At 32.9% G+C, this 21,909-nt stretch overlaps 6 protein-coding genes across 10 annotated transcripts in view; all 6 read right to left on the bottom strand.

The window, feature by feature from the left end:
* Positions 1–115: 115 nt before the first annotated feature.
* Positions 116–3,732, bottom strand: LOC108741380 (protein ERGIC-53). 3 transcript variants are annotated; one of them, XM_018476183.2, is made up of 9 exons: positions 3,217–3,457; positions 2,664–2,818; positions 2,441–2,613; positions 2,203–2,387; positions 1,848–1,952; positions 1,691–1,788; positions 1,302–1,633; positions 569–835; positions 116–468 (listed from the first exon to the last, which is right to left on the bottom strand). In XM_018476183.2, the coding sequence occupies exons 1-9, from the start codon at positions 3,344–3,346 to the stop codon at positions 432–434; spliced, it is 1,482 nt and encodes a 493-aa protein (XP_018331685.1). In that variant the 5' UTR covers positions 3,347–3,457; the 3' UTR covers positions 116–431. The 3 variants fall into 3 exon arrangements, with proteins under 3 accessions (XP_018331685.1, XP_018331686.1, XP_018331684.1); XM_018476184.2 differs by lacking the exon at positions 3,217–3,457 and adding an exon at positions 3,635–3,732 and having other exon boundaries at positions 134–468; XM_018476182.2 differs by having other exon boundaries at positions 134–468; positions 3,245–3,472.
* A 580-nt stretch (positions 3,733–4,312) lies between these two features.
* LOC108741379 (nucleolar GTP-binding protein 1) lies at positions 4,313–7,558 on the bottom strand. The gene is made up of 9 exons (XM_018476181.2): positions 7,279–7,558; positions 6,946–7,220; positions 6,691–6,890; positions 6,353–6,633; positions 6,046–6,300; positions 5,660–5,944; positions 5,122–5,325; positions 4,819–5,034; positions 4,313–4,548 (listed from the first exon to the last, which is right to left on the bottom strand). Exons 1-9 carry the CDS (start codon positions 7,324–7,326, stop codon positions 4,393–4,395), a joined length of 1,920 nt encoding a protein of 639 aa, XP_018331683.1. The 5' UTR covers positions 7,327–7,558; the 3' UTR covers positions 4,313–4,392.
* Positions 7,559–7,671: 113 nt separating this feature from the next.
* LOC108741382 (mediator of RNA polymerase II transcription subunit 11) lies at positions 7,672–8,383 on the bottom strand. The gene has a single exon (XM_018476187.1). The coding sequence runs from the start codon at positions 8,184–8,186 to the stop codon at positions 7,773–7,775; it is 414 nt and encodes a 137-aa protein (XP_018331689.1). The 5' UTR covers positions 8,187–8,383; the 3' UTR covers positions 7,672–7,772.
* Positions 8,384–8,669: 286 nt separating this feature from the next.
* Positions 8,670–21,909, bottom strand: part of LOC108741375 (zinc finger protein 40) — a 59,112-nt gene continuing 45,872 nt past the window's right edge. Inside the window, exons 3-10 of one of the 2 annotated variants that reach the window (XM_025975890.1) lie at positions 14,070–15,828; positions 13,505–13,610; positions 13,296–13,416; positions 12,531–12,682; positions 11,102–12,440; positions 10,835–10,952; positions 9,929–10,168; positions 8,670–9,477 (exon numbers count right to left, since the gene is read on the bottom strand). In XM_025975890.1, coding sequence (XP_025831675.1) covers positions 9,397–9,477; positions 9,929–10,168; positions 10,835–10,952; positions 11,102–12,440; positions 12,531–12,682; positions 13,296–13,416; positions 13,505–13,610; positions 14,070–15,828 — 3,916 coding nt within the window. In that variant the 3' untranslated portion in view covers positions 8,670–9,396. Of the gene's footprint in view, positions 9,478–9,928; positions 10,169–10,197; positions 10,661–10,834; positions 10,953–11,101; positions 12,441–12,530; positions 12,683–13,295; positions 13,417–13,504; positions 13,611–14,069; positions 15,829–21,909 lie in introns of those variants that run through there. The other variant, XM_025975891.1, reaches the window with a different exon arrangement.
* LOC112904834 (zinc finger protein 40-like) lies at positions 15,869–19,319 on the bottom strand. Of its 2 annotated transcripts, XM_025975894.1 has the most exons (5): positions 18,711–19,319; positions 17,282–18,620; positions 17,015–17,132; positions 16,820–16,840; positions 15,869–16,348 (listed from the first exon to the last, which is right to left on the bottom strand). In XM_025975894.1, exons 1-5 carry the CDS (start codon positions 18,907–18,909, stop codon positions 16,097–16,099), a joined length of 1,929 nt encoding a protein of 642 aa, XP_025831679.1. In that variant the 5' UTR covers positions 18,910–19,319; the 3' UTR covers positions 15,869–16,096. The 2 variants fall into 2 exon arrangements, with proteins under 2 accessions (XP_025831679.1, XP_025831680.1); XM_025975895.1 differs by lacking the exon at positions 16,820–16,840 and having other exon boundaries at positions 15,873–16,348; positions 18,711–19,316.
* On the bottom strand, positions 19,494–21,901 carry LOC112904835 (zinc finger protein 40-like). The gene is made up of 4 exons (XM_025975897.1): positions 21,467–21,901; positions 20,038–21,376; positions 19,771–19,888; positions 19,494–19,596 (listed from the first exon to the last, which is right to left on the bottom strand). Exons 1-4 carry the CDS (start codon positions 21,663–21,665, stop codon positions 19,567–19,569), a joined length of 1,686 nt encoding a protein of 561 aa, XP_025831682.1. The 5' UTR covers positions 21,666–21,901; the 3' UTR covers positions 19,494–19,566.

Raw genomic sequence — 21,909 nt, 5'->3', positions numbered from 1 at the left:
AATAGAATATAACACCAATTATTTATAATTTCTTTTTCATATTATATATACTTTAAAAAATTGAAAATATAGGAACTTGCGCAATTTTGAAAATCGTGAATTGCAAAACAAAATAATTAATTAAAAACTTTAATTGTAAAGATTTTTTGTTTTTCTTTTTATAAATAAAATATTCACAACCAATGCTTATTCAAGTATATAGAATGTTGAAATATATGTAACATATAAAAAAATACGTACTAGGAAATTTGTCATTTTTTACCCCATAATTACGCTAATACTTAAATTGATTTTAAATTGCTTGCAAAATCAACGCACACCCATTTGTATTAACAAACAAAAAAACAAAGACTGGAAGGAAGATTGAGACAATTCAGTCAGTTCGTAACTAATTTCGAATAAAAAACAATCATTAGATTCCTAAATTTCTTTTAATAGAATTTCTTGTAATGACTGTCTTTGTTGTCCCTATAAAAAAAAATTAATAAAAACGCAATCAATATTTGGGTGGCAATAAATATCAAACAAATATTCAATATCTGAACAAAGTTGTCTTATAAAAACTTACCTGTATATTGAATAGCCTAAATATATCGCCAATTGAATAACGGCAATAATAAGTAATGTTGTAACAGATACGCAACTCGGACACGTTCCTCCAGGCCTCTGAGCTGCAAATTGTGCAACGTTTTGTTTAACGTGATTCAAACCGTCGCGCATTTCAGCAACTAGGGATTGCATATCGTAACCCATTGGCTGAATTTGAGCTGTAGGCTGTTTCGATTGATTTATTATTATTTTGTCTGCCTGAGATGATACTGTGGCTATTAATTGCCTGTGGAGAAACATAAAAATCATTAAAGAATTAGTCATTATGGACAGAAGACAACTTCGTTACACTTACATCATAATCAACACTCAATACATTAACACACTCGATAGTGTGAACATCGNAATAAAGCGATAAGGAAATAATAAAAAACACTTGTGTGGGTTTCACTGAATTTAATGAAAAATCTCTAACATATTATTCAACCAAACGATTATTTTCAAAGAGTATTTCTTGTAACTACGTTTAGAAAATGACCCTTAGGTGGAAAAATATATTAGAGATTTCTCATTGCATTCAGTAAAACCCACACAAGTGTTTTATTGTTCCTTTATCATTTTATTCTTAAAAATAACATTCGTTAACGTGGGTAAATCGATATATGTTGTTTTTTTTGTTCACACTATCGAATGTAGTGTAATTCAATGGTTTATAACAGTCTTTCAGCACTCTTTCTAATGTCTTTTCTTACTTGACGTCTTTGATTAAATTTGCCAGTTGATTCTGATTGTTAAACAATGTAGTGACCTCGTCTCTTCGTATTGTATCAATATAACCAGTTGGTATAGCTTGTGATGGTTGACCGCCTGCTTGTTGGGCTTGACCGCCAACTGCAGCAGCTTGTTGTTGCATGGAGATAAGACTGAGGGTTCGTTCTTGTCTACCGACCATTTCATCGAGTTTGCGATTCAATTCTCGAAGTACATCATAAATCTGCGACTGTCCCTGGAAAATTTGTCGTAGTTCTCGCTGACTATCTGATTCAAACCAATCTTCCAATTCTTCTGGTTGCTTTCCCTGATGCTGTTAAAAACATTTTTTTTTTAATTATGCAATTACATTTTACTGAGCAATTCTTACTTCTGGGTGTTCTTTACGATAATCCTGTTTCTGTTGCTCTAATTTGTTTTGATATTCCTGATACTCCTGAGCTAATCTTTGTTGTTCTTCACTAGCCGCTAAAAGGTATATTCATAGGTAGATAAAAATGCCATAAATGCGTATATTAAATACTCACATTGTACAGGTGCTTGATCAACGGGCCAAAGACTGTTAGTAAGGAAGTGTAAGACATCATGATCATCTGCAAGTCCACCAGTAGCCGCTGATATGCCGAAGTAACCATTCTTTGGAAGTACAATATTGTCAGAGGATAGTTTGTAGGATAATGCCATGATTGTCCTGCTTCAATATCAAAACCTTTTGTGCCTTCTTCTTTGCTTAATACTGCTAACCTGAGATTTTAATATTCTAACCACCAAATTATAAATTTGAATTATCTACTTACACATCANAAAGACTGTTAGTTAGGAAGTGTAAGACATCATGATCATCTGCAAGTCCACCAGTAGCCGCTGATATGCCGAAGTAACCATTCTTTGGAAGTACAATATTGTCAACACGAAGACACATTTCATAATCTTGATCATTGCTAGTCATGCCATTATGGAATAATAACGTTAATGTATTTTGATAATACTCGATACGAGCTCTAGTAGGAAAAGGCTTATTTCTGAAATCCCTCAAACATCCAGCTGCTGATTGTGTTAGTCCATCACTGTAAATAGCATCTGTTAAGTGTTTAAAGTTATTTTTAATGGCACTTTTTACTTTTGATGGTCAAATTGTTTAGTTCCATCATTAACCATGGCATAAATGTAAGGATTATTATGTTTATTATCATTATCAAATGAGTCAAAGAAAATGCCCAGACCGACCCATTTGTCTGAGGAGCCAAACACATCACCCTCATAGGACCCTTTGTTTTGCGTATACCAAAATGCCTAAAAAAAGAAGATAACATCTAACCTTTAACTACTGTTTATTTTCTTACTAATCCATCTGCTCCTATTCTTCCTCTACCAGTAATTCTGAAAACCATATCTACTTCCCACCAGTCGAAGTTAGTAGGACTTTTTGTCCAAATAGCACCTTTCTGACTTCTTAAAGAAGGTGCTATTCTCACATTTTCTGCACTAGCAATGGCATCTAAAATAACGAAAATTAAAGTGATATTTTTAAAATCACATGTGTTGTACAATTTACAATAAAAAGCTCATATAAACAGTACATATGGATTACTGAAATGTTCCAAGTTTAATGCATGAAAAACTTTAAAGCTGAAAAACAAGGTAGTATACGTTTATCAGAACGTTAGGAATTAAATTAAAAACAGAAATTAACAGTAAAAAAGGTTTTTACAAACAACTTGTTTAATATTTTTTTTTTTAATTCAACAGCTGTTTATTGTGGTTATGAACTACAAAGCATCTCAAAACTATTTACTTTTATAACAAACAGAATATAATTTCTTCCTTTTGTCTCAAAGGGAACCTATTCAACAAAAATGATAAAAGTATGTTGTTGCTTAAATTTTAATCGCTTACGTGTACCAAACACGTTGCTATTACTTACTACCGCCGTATTCCCAAAACGGAACACTGCCGTCTTTTTGAGCCAAGTACGGGGGTTTAAATGAATATTTGTATTCAAATTTTCTATGCACAAGGGCTCCATAAATATTATTTACAACACTATTTAATACATAAACTAACACATAAAATAACACATAACTTCTAGTCCCCATGGTATAAGACGACAGCCACGACAGCAGTCACAAGTTCAATTGAAGAATTGAACTACTCAAAAATGACATGAACTAACTATGACCTCCCATAACCTCACTGTCACGATAATACAGTGCTATGGTATGAGTATCTATGATCAGTGGCCTGGCATCAATGAATTCTATACTAAACCTACGAATAGTATAGAATTCATTGCCTGGCAATGAATCTTCATTACCTTGCTAACGGCAGTTAGCTAGTCTAGGCGGCAGAGACTAACGGGCAATAGAATAGTATTATCAATTGTGGAAGTTACACATACTAATAATTAATATAATAAGCACTGTAGTACATTGATTACAAACAGTACAAACATTAGCTTTTTCAGGTGAAGATTATAAATGTAAATATCTTCACCTGAAGATACTAATTTGTTATCAATATACTTTTTGTTATTTATCAGATAAGATTATTCACTTACACTCATCTTGACGAAAATAGGATCAATGCCCCACAAAGTTTACTTTATGTTGCACAAAACTCCTTTTAATTCTTCTTTAACAAATTAATTTTAATATTAAAATAAATAAATAATAAATACTCAAAAATGATAAGGATTTTCTGGTTTGCTAAATTTGTAGAAAAAAATACCACATTTTTGTAGTTAGCAANTTCTTAAATTCAACAGTCTGTGGAGAAGGTAATTAAATTTGTAGAAAAAAATACCACATTTCTGTAGTTAGCAAACAATCATTTTACTTGGAACTGATAAAATTATAGTTGAAAACATGGATGATTAAAAAAATTAAATTACATTAAATATTTTTTTGAATGTGAAAATTGACCAAAGGCAGTATCAAGTAACTAACTTCCGTGTAGAACATGTAAAATATATAGCAATAAGAAAACAAAAAGATGTTTTAACACTGGAGATTGTTTAGATTTTAGTAGCGCATTTAATTAACAATATAATACGCAACATTTTCAAATACAATTTTAACGATAATCAGTTTTACCAACGCCACGTTTGCCAGAGAACAGATGTTTCGGCATTTTTGTTCCAATGAATCGATCTGCTTCGCCTTTTAATCCCTTCTTTTTAACTTTCTTTGCTATTGCCTTGTGAGCAATTTTCGATAGTTTCTTTTTCATCTGTAACACAAAATGCATTAAAAATAGCGGTATTTAAATTTCCACACTATACAAATGTGTAGAATTTATTTAATATAATAGGTACACCGCAGATAAAATATAAATAAGAGAAGCAACTCTCAATTCCACACCATCTTTACATAACAATGTGTAATGATATGTTGTCTAATAACATTCAACGTATTTCCAAGATTGGACTCGAAATACTGAACAATAAGAGGCATACAAAACATTTACCCAAACAAACAGTAGAACATGTTTCAAACTTACAATAACATCCTTAACGCCCTGTTCATTTCGAGGGGTAACTCTAGATGAACTCCTAGGACGGGACTGGCTGCTGTCCACACGCATACGCTTTGCAGGTGGCCCCAAAGAACGACTTCTCCCTTTTGTTTTAGTGAAGTGAGCATTTTCTGTACCACTCATATCTACACCCAACCCTTCCATGTCTTTTCGTAGTTTAGAAACTGAACGGTCCCTTACCTTTAAAAGAAACATAAACATAATTAATTAGTTGTAAAGTTTTAAATAACGTAAAATTAAATTAAGGATTTCCCAAAAGTTCTTTACCCTCGCTGTTGTTGTTCGAGGCATAACCGGTTTTTTGCATTGTTTGTTTACTCTTGCTTCATCTTTCATTATGGCTTTTTTGTGGCGAATTTGCAATGCAAGCTGTTTAATTTCTCGTAAAGTATCATCCAATTCGATCTTTGGAACCGCGTACATCCCAGTATCTTCGCGAATTTCTTCCTCTTTTTCAAGTTGTCCCAACTTCTACAAAAAATTATTATCTTCAATATTACAAGTCCTTCCCCCTATCAATCACCATTGCTTCGACTGGTCGAAATTCACTTTTGTGAACAATTTGTTCTTTCTTTGTGTTAAAAATTGTTTGAAAAATTAAATTTAAAGGAATTGTTTGTAAATAGGTATGCAACACATCGTACATTTCAGAATAAGAAATTGCTGATACCAACTACGTAATACTACTCTGCCCTGTGCTGACAACACTCATAATCTCTTTTATATATAATACTTCCAGGTGGAAGTCAATATTAAAAGGATTACCAATTTTGTTACTAAAATAAACATATTTATAAGTACTAACTTCAAAAATATCAGGATCAATATAGTCAGCAATATTGTGACCTTCCCAGAATTCAGGAATTATATCATATCTTTCTTCTTCTGGAATATCAACATAGTGTTTTTTCAAGTCAAGATAATAATCATCTCCAAGTTCAACTTCGATATCACGTTCAAGTTTTCTTTTTGGTTTATCACCTTTCAACTGTTTCTTCAACAGAACATTCTCTGGAATAACAGGTGGTCTTGGTTTATCATCTCGTGGTTTTGGAATTGCAACATGTAATCTATTAAGCACATTATCTACCTAAAAGTCATAAAAGTTAGCTTCATTAACTATGACTACGTATACCGGCCAAAAAATCACTGACAAGATATCTATGTAATCTGTTGCAATTTTTCAATTACCTTTTTAGTTCTCATTTTTTGGTCAACTCTGAAACTCAGAAGTTTTTCACAAGCTTCAATTTTTACTTCCATCACTCCCTGTTCAGTAACAGTGGACATTTCCAAAAGGGGTATTTCAGGATTTTCTTCAATTTCTTTTAGTAATGCTCTTCGCTGTGGAGCTAAGTCATCTAATTTAACAATGTCAATCTTATTTGCAACTACTACAAGAGGTTTGTTGGCAAACAAAGGTTTAATTGATTCAAATAATTTAACCTAAAACAAATACTTAACAAACATGAATATTTTAAAGTTTGAATAACACTACCTGATCATCTAGCATGTATCCACATTGTTCAGATATATCAAAGAAATATAAGACGCATGCTCTAAGATGAGCAAGTGCAGTAACTGCTTGCATTTCAATAACATTACGTTCTTCCAGAGGATGGTCAAGTATTCCTGGAGTATCAATAACTTGCCATCTCAGATATTTATAATCTGTATGACCAACATACAGTGATTTAGTTGTAAAGGCATATGGTTGGACCTCTACATCTGCTCTTGTAATTTTATTTATAAATGAAGATTTACCAACATTTGGAAAACCTTAAAAAAAAAGGGATACAATCTTTTGAAAATAAAATTTCTAACAGTATAACCTACCACAAATAATTATTGTACGAGTGTATGGATCAATTGATGGCAAGCGAGCCAAATGTTGTCTTACTTGTTCTAAATAAGTTAAATTAGATGCCTGTCTTTTCATGATAGTAGCCATACGACCTAAAGCAGCTCTTTTAAGTTGCTTGCATCTGTAGAGAGAATCTCCAAATTTCAAAAGTCTCACATAATCCTTTGCAACACTTAAATGGAGATAAGAATAAACACTCTATTACAAAAAGAAGATACAAAACTTACTTATCTATCAAATGTCTAGCTGTATTGAGCTGACCTAAAGCAAGCTTGTAATGATCTTTGTCATAAAGCACATTCATCAAATCTGCATAAAAAGGGTGAATATCATCTAATTTAGGAAATTCTGTTAATATTTGAGTAAGCCTATCATGAAAACTTTGTTGGGAATACTTCACTTTCCGCATATAAAATGTTCGAATTCTTGTTATTTTATAGTGTTTGTGAACAACTGTTGGTGTTTTTCTTTGAGTCTTCGACAAGATGATATCTATAAAATCCTACAAAAGCAAATAATAAGTAGGGCATATTGAGTGTTTTATTAGAAACAAAACCTACCTTCGAAGTTGGCACAACGGCAATTTTCTTAAAATTGTATGAAGACATGTTGCTTTTTTAAATAATTCAGATAAATAAATTAAGTTCAACGTTTTCTAAGAAGCTGTTTTATCCAAAATTAACCAAATCACTTAACCTTGCTAACCATGCTTTCTTATTAGTTGGAAAATTGTTAGGTTACGTACAGTGATTACCACAGGTCAATAAATTATCTATGGTCAATCTACTGAGAGAAAATGACTATCATAATACTGTTGTCTTTTCTAAAATCTAAATTGATTGTTGTACCAAGATGGTACCATGACTGTCTTGATTATTAATCAAAGACAGTAGCTGTGTAATATTGTTCCTAAAATATTATTATTTGATAAAGGATACCATTATAAAAGTTACTTATAAAGGACAGATTTTAATTCAGCTACAAAATCCAAGTTGAATTTTAGGATATAAAAAAAAGTTAAAAACACAATTGATAAAGTATTTCACAACTATTATTAATTAGAAACATTTGATGTAGAATGTGTTGAAACTCCATTAGTAGTTACAGCTGGTCTAGAGGAAGTCCTCCCCTGTAGGTGTTTCATTTTAAGACGATCAAGTTCATTCACTCTTGATCGAGCATGTTCAAGCCTATGCCAAGCCATCTGAAGCACTTTTTGTGAAGCATATCCAGAGCCTTCATGTGGTTGTCCTGTAGACACTTGAGTTAAGTAATTAATCTGGTCTGTCAGTTTTGATTCAACTGCACCCAATGTTTTTAAAAAGGTTTGAGTGTGATTCTCAGCTTGTTTTAAACTGGACTTTTCTTTCCCTAGTTCTACAAATGCTTGTCCTGCACTATGTAGGCAAGTAATAACGTCCTTCTCAATAGAATCTAACACTTGTATTCTCTCCATCGGTGCAGTCATTGTTACACTAGAAAAGGTACTCCTTTTATTTTTTCTTAAAGATTGTCTAGTAATTTCTTAAACGATAATAAAAAGGTTCTACGAATTCCCTACCACACACAGCAAAAAAAAATTAAACCACATACGTAAATGAACGCCAAGTTTTGAATTTGCTTACAATATAAGGTTATGTTTTGATTAATCTATAGTTTTGATGTTGATGCAATAATAGGTTAAATTTATCAAAATCCATAGATAATAAATCAAACAATAAGTATTATTCTGAATTATCATCAGGAAACGAACTGAAACAGTTTGTTTGTCTGTACCCCATAATAATACGCACAACTTTACAATTTTGTTCATTTTTTTTTTAAACTAACTCATACATACAGTGATAAGTATCAATTATTGATCAAAAAATTTTTTTATTGCTGCTTTTTTATTTAAAGCAATAAAAGTTAAAAAGTAAATTAAACAAAAAATATTTATTCAACAATTAATCTTGTACTTTTTTTAACAAGAAACGTAACAGATTTTTTCTAAATAACAAACTATCCTTATGACATTCTGGTCTACTGCATATTTACAAAATATCCAACTTAGGAATCTGTAGACTGTTTTCGTTTATAAATTGAAATGCTCTTAAAATCTATAGGAAAATAAATAATATCAACATAATGCAATTCACTACAACGAATTAAATACCGCATGTGGCAGAATCATCCCCACTGCCCACCACAAACCCTTTCTGTATTTAAGATCAATTAGTGCCTAGAAATAGAACTTTTAACAACTACAATCATTATTTTTAAAAAGCGCCGTATTTACAAATTCATCTTTATCTCTTAGTTTCTCTCGTAGTAAAATAAACCTAAAATATTTGTATCACATGCTAATATTGACGCATTAGCTACATTATGTAAAAATAAAGCAAGCTTCTCATATTAAATTCTATTAATTAATTGCCTCGTCAGTCGAATTTTGCACCACAAATGAAAATCAGCGTTGAATTAAACACCTTTTTTTTATGAAAATTAAACGCAAATATTTTTATTTTTCAAAATATTAAATTTATTTCAAAATGTGATGAAAATCGACCGATATCGTCATTATAATTATTTACTATATATTATTTAAACATAAAAATTTTACAAAATGTATAGTTTTCTATGCGTTTAGATTAATAGTCAGTCTTATAAAATTTGAAATATAGGACCTAAACTAAAAACTAGCTATCTGTGTTTGTATTTGAAACTTGATAATGGTTCAGCTTTTTTGGGTCATTGATGAACACTTTTTTTGCTAAAGCCTGCAAAAAAAATTATGTACGATGTTATCACTTACACTGTTGGTATAAATTATTTATATACTTTCTCTGTACTAATCAAAAAAGTCGTAATATACGTAAGCGCATTACTTTTGCGGTATTTCGCAAGTATTAAATTTCACGAAAATTGAATATTAAATAACTAAATAATTATTGTTAAACGAGAACACAGTTAAAATAGTTTATGTGAACATTAAAATTTTGATGAATACATTTAAAAATATGCTTCAAATGCAAAAGAGGGTCAACTATATTTGTTACGCACTCATATATATGGTGCGGAACATTTTACATGTTTTTTCCAATTTTTTTTTGATATGATGAAGAAACTTTTTGAAATCAATTCATTTTTAATGCAGAGAATGCTCGGATTACTTAAGAAGTTCAACTGTTAATTGTTTAGTATTTAATTGGCAATCTATTAAAAAGTTACCTTTAGGCTTTCTAAACACTGGTCCCCATCGGTTGTATTAATTTCCGTGAGTAAACTGTTCGCCCTTTCCAATTCAGCATAAAGTCCGAAGGGTATTTTTGCAAGACATTCTAACTTCATGATGTGCATTTTTGATCTAAGATGTTTTGCTAAATGACCATGTATGCGAAACGCAATACTACAGTCGGAACATTTAAATGGTCTAGGTTCAGACGACGATAAAGTGGGAGATGAAGACAACTGGAAAAAATAAAATCAATCTATTTCATTAACTAAAAGACGAGGTAATCACAAATGATCAAAACACTAAAAATTTAAGCAGACATGTAAATTTAAGAAATCGTGTGGTGCGTACGTGAAAGTGTAGTGTTACAATTTTCGAAAATGTAAAACAATTTTTAATTAAATTACCTACGTGAAACGTTTTAAAAACAAAATATCCCATTTAAGACAGCAAACAAAACCAATACGAAAAATTTAGTGGCTTAATAAGTGAAGCGAAATAAAATGAAACAATTTTTTATCAAAAATCGCCTAATAAAGCAATATGAGTATTAAACGAATTAAATACTACAACAGAATATAGAATTGCAAAAGTTATTAAAAAGACTAGTCTACAGTAAAGATAAATAACTACAGCAGCGATACTACAACAAGTTGTTAAGTTAGTTACATACAAAATGCACGACACAGTATTTATTATTACCACACCTGGATCATGCTGTAGTTTTTCTGGAATAAAGCAAATACCATTAGGCACTCCCACCAAATAAACATATGTAGGTATAGAAATATATTTTTGAAGGAATATAAACATCGATATACATGTGTATAATGTGTTTTTAATGAATTGTAATTTTTTACGTTCTGTAGCACAATGTAAAATAAAGAAGTGATGCTGCATACCTTATTATGATGACTAGCACTTCTTTCATGTTTTTGTAAATGTCCTTTGGTCCTAAAACTAACTGAACAGGAATCACAACGAAATGGCCTCTCTAAGTAATGAATATTCATGTGCAACCTATTAAAAAGAAGAAAACGTTGTAGAAAATTCAAATATTTAACACTGTGGAAAGAAACAAATTGTATGCGATTAGAAAATTATTCATAAGAACGTAGAGTAACATCATCCAGATTGTTATTTAAATTTTATGCCACTAGAATACACACCTGAGTTGTGAGGGTTTGTTAAAATTCTTAAGACAAATTGAACAACTTTTGTTCTCTTCAGACTTTGCGATGAGTTCATTGACGTCTTTATTTGAAGAACTGAAATTCTTTATTTCGTTTATCTGAAATTCGCTCTTCGTGGCCAATTTCAAAAAGGCTGACGCTACATTTTTTGCAATCGTGTTCTTTTCCAACTTGACTTGCTTCGTAGCCACATCGGCCAGAGTTTGCATGGCACTGTTGTCATAGTCTACCGAATTAAAGCTTTCAGAAGACTCTGTCGAATAATGCATTACCGTTGGGTAACTTTCCGGCACCTTCGTTGAAAATCTTGACGAAGATTCAGTGTCGCTTCCTCTTTCGCTGTTAAACTGTTCCGTTGAAGATTCCTTAGGACTTGTCTTAAATGAAAGTTTACATTTATCGGCAACAGAAGGACTAGGAAGATTTTGACTTTTCGAAAGATTTATAACTTGCGGCGAATACGACGCTACTGATGTCCTTTGGTCAATGGTGCCATTCTCGCAATGTGAAAGCGGTGGATTTTTAAGATTCTTCTCTGAATTACAAGAAAGATCCATTACATCCGAATCGCTTCTTTGTAATTTTGGCTTAAACTCCGGTTCGAAGACACTAATTTTTCGTTTTCTGAAATCGCCTTCGTTTGGTTGCATGTTATCAGACACTTTAATAAGTGGTATGACCGATTCTATCACTTGTTTTGATGTAAACGAACTTTCTGAGGGAGTTTTCGCATCTTCTAAATATTTAGGATCGTAGCTTATTGTTATGGCAACTTTCTTAAATTCAACAGTCTGTGGAGAAGGTAATTCTCGCACTTTGTTTAATTCGGGACCTAAATTTCTTGAAATTACACTAAAATTATGAGGTTGTTTCTCCGAGGCAGATTTTTCAATAATTTTATTTGATTTCGTCGGTGATTCCCCGGGGGTAACAGACAAGTAAGGATAGGTAAGCGGTCTTTGGGTATTGGTTTTCCCTAAAAACTGTGTTAAGTTTTCTACTTCTTTGGAACTTTCTTGTACAGTTGTAACCGGAATTGTTGCATTAACTCTTAACGTACTGAAGGTAGTGATTGTCTGATGATCAAGAATTTTATTTTTTGCGTAATTTGTATTGTTCACGTGCGTTACTTGCTCCGTATTCATAAAACTTGTACTTCGATCTAAGCCTAGCGCAGGTACCGTCGTTTCTCCCATTTTCGTTAAACCCTGAGAGAAATTTTCCATTGAAGAGCCAGAAGGTAAACTTTGTGGATTTTGTGATAATGAGAGAAGGCCGTATGCCGCTTCGTGTTCTTGTTGACGCGTTGATTCATCTGAAACAAATTAAATTCTATAAGTAAACACTTTTCAACTAATTAAATAACAATTAAATATACAAAGAAATTCGATATACTGCAACTCACCACTACTGTCCATGCCACTGTCATCAGTATCGGTCTCTGAACTTTGAGTACCACTTTGATGGGCTGAGCCTGAAGAACTACTACTTGCTGCATAATTTTTGGTGTGTGATTTACTCTTCATATGCTTCGTAAGATTACCCTTTGTCTTGAAACTGTAGAACTTGAATATTTTAATATTTTGTGTGGAGAAAAAAATCATGATTCATGTTTTTGTAAGAAAAAGGTTGCGAATTATAAAGTCACAGTCAAAAGTTGTAAAAGTTTTATAAAAGAATGTATTTAATTCTAAATTGTGTAATAAGTAGTTTATAAAAGGAAACAACTGGACAAACTTTATCAATGGTGAATCCTGATCAACGTGCTGGAAGTGAAGGAAAAGGAATTTATCTCAGGAGTAATGGGAGGGTACTGGAAAGCAATTGAACAATAAAAATATTCCATAAGAATAAGAAAACGCACAATTTTAGAAGAAATATTTAACAGCGTAATTACAGTATCCAAAATAGACCAGACCAGACCAGACAAAATATTAATGGTTCAGCGAACTTTAAAAAAAAATGAGAATTTAGGAAGTGTTCTCGTGTTTATAAAAATATGCATTTACTAAAAAAATGTTTTAAAATAATCAAAAAAGTATCCGATTTTTTGTGTTTTGGTAAAACAAATAAGAAATAGCCGATTAAATCTTGTAAATAGAAACAATAGTTAGATAGATGTGCTACCATTAAGTCAATAAAAATTTATTTGTTTATTTCTATAGCTTACCTAAAGTTACAATGACTGCAAGTGAATGGTCTATCATTAGTATGGGTTCGTATATGCTTTTTTAACATTGAAGGTTTTTTACATCGTATTCCACATTGATCACAAATGTATCGACCTCTACCTATAATAAGTCATGCAAATATTAGACAAATAAATAATTTGTTAAAACAAAAAAAAAAACGTTTTTCTCAAATTTACGTAAAACTTACCACGACCCCTTATGTATGTGTATTCTTCATTTGATTCGTACCCTCCCGTTACAGAAGAATTTGATTTTCCTTGATCATCCACTTCTTTTTTCACAACCCTCTCTGACTAAAAACATCGTCAAATAAACAATATGTATAAATAGTATAAAGAAAATTATACAGCATAGGTCAATATAGCGAAATTGCCCTGTTCTACACATAAAATATAATATAAATAAAATATTTTCAATTTTTATCAGTTTCGTATTACTGAAGACCTTGTTAATTAATTAAAAACATCAATAAAACCCATCAGAGTGGGAAATTAAAAAAAAAAGGAATTGCGTTATATGTTTAATTAAAAAAAAAAAGCGTACTTAAAAATTTTGTAAGTTTGAAAAGTTAAAAACTCTATTAATTAACGAACACATTAAAACAAATTCTATTTACAATGACGTCATACTTGGGTATCACTAATTCGATAATACGATTAATTTAGAATATTACACATATACAAAACAGGATTAAAGTTCACCATTTGTAAAACTCAGAGTACATTACATAAAACGACAAAAACAGTATTTACCTTATAACTGGAATGGACCACCAAATTGGTTGCAGTCTTTCCGGCAGTCGTAAACTTTTGTTGTTTTTGACGAGAATCGTAAGCACTGACGTATAATTCGTCAGTTTTACTTTCCTGCTGTCTCCATTCCGAATACATGCTAAGTTTTTTAAAATGCGGCACATAAAAAGGTTGCGTTTTGTTTAAAGTACAGTAAGTGGGTTTAGTGGAACTCTTCAAGCCCAAATAACTAAAATAATTTCCATTGAGAAAGTGCTGAATATACTTTTTGGCCACCCGTGGGGTTTCCGGGCTTATCAGAATCTGATTAAACATTGTTGGAGTTAATCCATGGTGCTGTTTCATAGTTGAAATGCTTGGTTTTAAGGCCAAAGTATTGGGTCGTGTAAATTTTCGCTGGCTTTCCGAAGAGGAAGGCAGAGCGGTAGAATTAGAAGCCCTTATGACCTCCAATGATTTTGACGGTGGAATCGGAGATCTTCCTTCAGATACCCTGGAAGGAGATTTTTGTTCTGTGGTCATTTTGTTTTCACTGACTTTTATTTCTAGTTTATCCATTTTCGGCGATCTGGCGTATCTATCGTTAGATTCAATTATAGGCCTCTTTTCCATTAAAAGAAAATCCTGACTCTTGACTGGACTGTTCAGGACTACAGGAGATATAGGCGATTTTTCAGATAATAACATTTTATTCGGATTAGAAAGACTAGGTTCTTGTTTAGACTTCGGAGATCGCATGACACTTTTAGGTACTATCCGCGAAGAGGCTTGGCTAATGACACCACCTCTCGAAGGGACCATCGGTTCGCCTGCGAAAGGTCCTGGAATTCCTGGGACATATCTAATAACTTTCCCGTCGACGAATAAGTTGACGGGATTGCACAAATTAGAACCAAGTACTTGTGGCGATAACATTACTTCAGATGGAAGAGGCGACAGGTGTTGGTGCTGTTTTTGTATGAAAGTTCTTTGATCGTTATCTGAACTGTTTTGCCTGATGGCTGAATGAAAAACACGGTCGTTTTCAGCAGGAATATTAGGCTGATCAAAAAAAGTTTGCTGGAGTTTGGTATCCACCGTCGGCGAAGAAGTATTCGGGACAAAAGCTACTCTGTTGGGAATCGGAATGCCAGGAACGGCAAGGTTCGGCTGCTTCAAGTTTGGCGCTAGCATTTTAGCAGCTTTTTGGCTGAAATCCATAATATTTGTATATTTATACGAATGACCGGTAGGTGTGGTGGTTTTAATTTTGAAGTTTGAACTTCCGGTAACGTCAGTTACTGGCGGCCGCGTGGCCGGTTCCCTGTTATTATTATTTATCTTGGACTGGTCATTCGCTGGCAAATCGTGATGTCCTCGTTCGAAATTGAATTTTTTCTTCTCCAAGTTCGATACGTCGATACTTGGAGACAAGGCGGTTGTTTCGTATACCCGAATCACTTCAGGCGAAGACCTGGTTGAATCTTCCTTTCTGTAATTCGGTTTACCCTGTAGAACGGTTCCGCCTGATTGCAAACTTGATTTTACAACCGTATTTTCACGCAGTTTTCCGCCGTAATCTATAAAATTGGTGTTCACGTCGAAACTGTCCGCTTCTTGGTTGTCAATCTTGAAACTCTTCGTTTCGCCCGATTTCTGAGTGATTTTCACCTCACCGCCGAATAATTTAACAGGTGGTTTCTTATCTTTTTCGTGCTGGATGGTCAAAGGCGATAGAGAGTACCGTTGGGTGGTCTTTAACGAACCGTTCGGACTGAGANTGTTAAACGAGAACACAGTTAAAATAGTTTATGTGAACATTAAAATTTTGATGAATACATTTAAAAATATGCTTCAAATGCAAAAGAGGGTCAACTATATTTGTTACGCACTCATATATATGGTGCGGAACATTTTACATGTTTTTTCCAATTTTTTTTTGATATGATGAAGAAACTTTTTGAAATCAATTCATTTTTAATGCAGAGAATGCTCGGATTACTTAAGAAGTTCAACTGTTAATTGTTTAGTATTTAATTGGCAATCTATTAAAAAGTTACCTTTAGGCTTTCTAAACACTGGTCCCCATCGGTTGTATTAATTTCCGTGAGTAAACTGTTCGCCCTTTCCAATTCAGCATAAAGTCCGAAGGGTATTTTTGCAAGACATTCTAACTTCATGATGTGCATTTTTGATCTAAGATGTTTTGCTAAATGACCATGTATGCGAAACGCAATACTACAGTCGGAACATTTAAATGGTCTAGGTTCAGACGACGATAAAGTGGGAGATGAAGACAACTGGAAAAAATAAAATCAATCTATTTCATTAACTAAAAGACGAGGTAATCACAAATGATCAAAACACTAAAAATTTAAGCAGACATGTAAATTTAAGAAATCGTGTGGTGCGTACGTGAAAGTGTAGTGTTACAATTTTCGAAAATGTAAAACAATTTTTAATTAAATTACCTACGTGAAACGTTTTAAAAACAAAATATCCCATTTAAGACAGCAAACAAAACCAATACGAAAAATTTAGTGGCTTAATAAGTGAAGCGAAATAAAATGAAACAATTTTTTATCAAAAATCGCCTAATAAAGCAATATGAGTATTAAACGAATTAAATACTACAACAGAATGTAGAATTGCAAAAGTTATTAAAAAGACTAGTCTACAGTAAAGATAAATAACTACAGCAGCGATACTACAACAAGTTGTTAAGTTAGTTACATACAAAATGCACGACACAGTATTTATTATTACCACACCTGGATCATGCTGTAGTTTTTCTGGAATAAAGCAAATACCATTAGGCACTCCCACCAAATAAACATATGTAGGTATAGAAATATATTTTTGAAGGAATATAAACATCGATATACATGTGTATAATGTGTTTTTAATGAATTGTAATTTTTTACGTTCTGTAGCACAATGTAAAATAAAGAAGTGATGCTGCATACCTTATTATGATGACTAGCACTTCTTTCATGTTTTTGTAAATGTCCTTTGGTCCTAAAACTAACTGAACAGGAATCACAACGAAATGGCCTCTCTAAGTAATGAATATTCATGTGCAACCTATTAAAAAGAAGAAAACGTTGTAGAAAATTCAAATATTTAACACTGTGGAAAGAAACAAATTGTATGCGATTAGAAAATTATTCATAAGAACGTAGAGTAACATCATCCAGATTGTTATTTAAATTTTATGCCACTAGAATACACACCTGAGTTGTGAGGGTTTGTTAAAATTCTTAAGACAAATTGAACAACTTTTGTTCTCTTCAGACTTTGCGATGAGTTCATTGACGTCTTTATTTGAAGAACTGAAATTCTTTATTTCGTTTATCTGAAATTCGCTCTTCGTGGCCAATTTCAAAAAGGCTGACGCTACATTTTTTGCAATCGTGTTCTTTTCCAACTTGACTTGCTTCGTAGCCACATCGGCCAGAGTTTGCATGGCACTGTTGTCATAGTCTACCGAATTAAAGCTTTCAGAAGACTCTGTCGAATAATGCATTACCGTTGGGTAACTTTCCGGCACCTTCGTTGAAAATCTTGACGAAGATTCAGTGTCGCTTCCTCTTTCGCTGTTAAACTGTTCCGTTGAAGATTCCTTAGGACTTGTCTTAAATGAAAGTTTACATTTATCGGCAACAGAAGGACTAGGAAGATTTTGACTTTTCGAAAGATTTATAACTTGCGGCGAATACGACGCTACTGATGTCCTTTGGTCAATGGTGCCATTCTCGCAATGTGAAAGCGGTGGATTTTTAAGATTCTTCTCTGAATTACAAGAAAGATCCATTACATCCGAATCGCTTCTTTGTAATTTTGGCTTAAACTCCGGTTCGAAGACACTAATTTTTCGTTTTCTGAAATCGCCTTCGTTTGGTTGCATGTTATCAGACACTTTAATAAGTGGTATGACCGATTCTATCACTTGTTTTGATGTAAACGAACTTTCTGAGGGAGTTTTCGCATCTTCTAAATATTTAGGATCGTAGCTTATTGTTATGGCAACTTTCTTAAATTCAACAGTCTGTGGAGAAGGTAATTCTCGCACTTTGTTTAATTCGGGACCTAAATTTCTTGAAATTACACTAAAATTATGAGGTTGTTTCTCCGAGGCAGATTTTTCAATAATTTTATTTGATTTCGTCGGTGATTCCCCGGGGGTAACAGACAAGTAAGGATAGGTAAGCGGTCTTTGGGTATTGGTTTTCCCTAAAAACTGTGTTAAGTTTTCTACTTCTTTGGAACTTTCTTGTACAGTTGTAACCGGAATTGTTGCATTAACTCTTAACGTACTGAAGGTAGTGATTGTCTGATGATCAAGAATTTTATTTTTTGCGTAATTTGTATTGTTCACGTGCGTTACTTGCTCCGTATTCATAAAACTTGTACTTCGATCTAAGCCTAGCGCAGGTACCGTCGTTTCTCCCATTTTCGTTAAACCCTGAGAGAAATTTTCCATTGAAGAGCCAGAAGGTAAACTTTGTGGATTTTGTGATAATGAGAGAAGGCCGTATGCCGCTTCGTGTTCTTGTTGACGCGTTGATTCATCTGAAACAAATTAAATTCTATAAGTAAACACTTTTCAACTAATTAAATAACAATTAAATATACAAAGAAATTCGATATACTGCAACTCACCACTACTGTCCATGCCACTGTCATCAGTATCGGTCTCTGAACTTTGAGTACCACTTTGATGGGCTGAGCCTGAAGAACTACTACTTGCTGCATAATTTTTGGTGTGTGATTTACTCTTCATATGCTTCGTAAGATTACCCTTTGTCTTGAAACTGTAGAACTTGAATATTTTAATATTTTGTGTGGAGAAAAAAATCATGATTCATGTTTTTGTAAGAAAAAGGTTGCGAATTATAAAGTCACAGTCAAAAGTTGTAAAAGTTTTATAAAAGAATGTATTTAATTCTAAATTGTGTAATAAGTAGTTTATAAAAGGAAACAACTGGACAAACTTTATCAATGGTGAATCCTGATCAACGTGCTGGAAGTGAAGGAAAAGGAATTTATCTCAGGAGTAATGGGAGGGTACTGGAAAGCAATTGAACAATAAAAATATTCCATAAGAATAAGAAAACGCACAATTTTAGAAGAAATATTTAACAGCGTAATTACAGTATCCAAAATAGACCAGACCAGACCAGACAAAATATTAATGGTTCAGCGAACTTTAAAAAAAAATGAGAATTTAGGAAGTGTTCTCGTGTTTATAAAAATATGCATTTACTAAAAAAATGTTTTAAAATAATCAAAAAAGTATCCGATTTTTTGTGTTTTGGTAAAACAAATAAGAAATAGCCGATTAAATCTTGTAAATAGAAACAATAGTTAGATAGATGTGCTACCATTAAGTCAATAAAAATTTATTTGTTTATTTCTATAGCTTACCTAAAGTTACAATGATAAATAACTACAGCAGCGATACTACAACAAGTTGTTAAGTTAGTTACATACAAAATGCACGACACAGTATTTATTATTACCACACCTGGATCATGCTGTAGTTTTTCTGGAATAAAGCAAATACCATTAGGCACTCCCACCAAATAAACATATGTAGGTATAGAAATATATTTTTGAAGGAATATAAACATCGATATACATGTGTATAATGTGTTTTTAATGAATTGTAATTTTTTACGTTCTGTAGCACAATGTAAAATAAAGAAGTGATGCTGCATACCTTATTATGATGACTAGCACTTCTTTCATGTTTTTGTAAATGTCCTTTGGTCCTAAAACTAACTGAACAGGAATCACAACGAAATGGCCTCTCTAAGTAATGAATATTCATGTGCAACCTATTAAAAAGAAGAAAACGTTGTAGAAAATTCAAATATTTAACACTGTGGAAAGAAACAAATTGTATGCGATTAGAAAATTATTCATAAGAACGTAGAGTAACATCATCCAGATTGTTATTTAAATTTTATGCCACTAGAATACACACCTGAGTTGTGAGGGTTTGTTAAAATTCTTAAGACAAATAGAACAACTTTTGTTCTCTTCAGACTTTGCGATGAGTTCATTGACGTCTTTATTTGAAGAACTGAAATTCTTTATTTCGTTTATCTGAAATTCGCTCTTCGTGGCCAATTTCAAAAAGGCTGACGCTACATTTTTTGCAATCGTGTTCTTTTCCAACTTGACTTGCTTCGTAGCCACATCGGCCAGAGTTTGCATGGCACTGTTGTCATAGTCTACCGAATTAAAGCTTTCAGAAGACTCTGTCGAATAATGCATTACCGTTGGGTAACTTTCCGGCACCTTCGTTGAAAATCTTGACGAAGATTCAGTGTCGCTTCCTCTTTCGCTGTTAAACTGTTCCGTTGAAGATTCCTTAGGACTTGTCTTAAATGAAAGTTTACATTTATCGGCAACAGAAGGACTAGGAAGATTTTGACTTTTCGAAAGATTTATAACTTGCGGCGAATACGACGCTACTGATGTCCTTTGGTCAATGGTGCCATTCTCGCAATGTGAAAGCGGTGGATTTTTAAGATTCTTCTCTGAATTACAAGAAAGATCCATTACATCCGAATCGCTTCTTTGTAATTTTGGCTTAAACTCCGGTTCGAAGACACTAATTTTTCGTTTTCTGAAATCGCCTTCGTTTGGTTGCATGTTATCAGACACTTTAATAAGTGGTATGACCGATTCTATCACTTGTTTTGATGTAAACGAACTTTCTGAGGGAGTTTTCGCATCTTCTAAATATTTAGGATCGTAGCTTATTGTTATGGCAACTTTCTTAAATTCAACAGTCTGTGGAGAAGGTAATTCTCGCACTTTGTTTAATTCGGGACCTAAATTTCTTGAAATTACACTAAAATTATGAGGTTGTTTCTCCGAGGCAGATTTTTCAATAATTTTATTTGATTTCGTCGGTGATTCCCCGGGGGTAACAGACAAGTAAGGATAGGTAAGCGGTCTTTGGGTATTGGTTTTCCCTAAAAACTGTGTTAAGTTTTCTACTTCTTTGGAACTTTCTTGTACAGTTGTAACCGGAATTGTTGCATTAACTCTTAACGTACTGAAGGTAGTGATTGTCTGATGATCAAGAATTTTATTTTTTGCGTAATTTGTATTGTTCACGTGCGTTACTTGCTCCGTATTCATAAAACTTGTACTTCGATCTAAGCCTAGCGCAGGTACCGTCGTTTCTCCCATTTTCGTTAAACCCTGAGAGAAATTTTCCATTGAAGAGCCAGAAGGTAAACTTTGTGGATTTTGTGATAATGAGAGAAGGCCGTATGCCGCTTCGTGTTCTTGTTGACGCGTTGATTCATCTGAAACAAATTAAATTCTATAAGTAAACACTTTTCAACTAATTAAATAACAATTAAATATACAAAGAAATTCGATATACTGCAACTCACCACTACTGTCCATGCCACTGTCATCAGTATCGGTCTCTGAACTTTGAGTACCACTTTGATGGGCTGAGCCTGAAGAACTACTACTTGCTGCATAATTTTTGGTGTGTGATTTACTCTTCATATGCTTCGTAAGATTACCCTTTGTCTTGAAACTGTAGAACTTGAATATTTTAATATTTTGTGTGGAGAAAAAAATCATGATTCATGTTTTTGTAAGAAAAAGGTTGCGAATTATAAAGTCAGTCAAAAGTTGTAAAAGTTTTATAAAAGAATGTATTTAATTCTAAATTGTGTAATAAGTAGTTTATAAAAGGAAACAACTGGACAAACTTTATCAATGGTGAATCCTGATCAACGTGCTGGAAGTGAAGGAAAAGGAATTTATCTCAGGAGTAATGGGAGGGTACTGGAAAGCAATTGAACAATAAAAATATTCCATAAGA

The sequence above is a fragment of the Agrilus planipennis genome, unplaced genomic scaffold, assembly GCF_000699045.2.
Source record: "Agrilus planipennis isolate EAB-ADULT unplaced genomic scaffold, Apla_2.0 scaffold270, whole genome shotgun sequence".
In the NCBI taxonomy this organism is placed as follows: domain Eukaryota; kingdom Metazoa; phylum Arthropoda; class Insecta; order Coleoptera; family Buprestidae; genus Agrilus; species Agrilus planipennis.
This window is presented reverse-complemented; position numbering and strand designations above follow the sequence as displayed.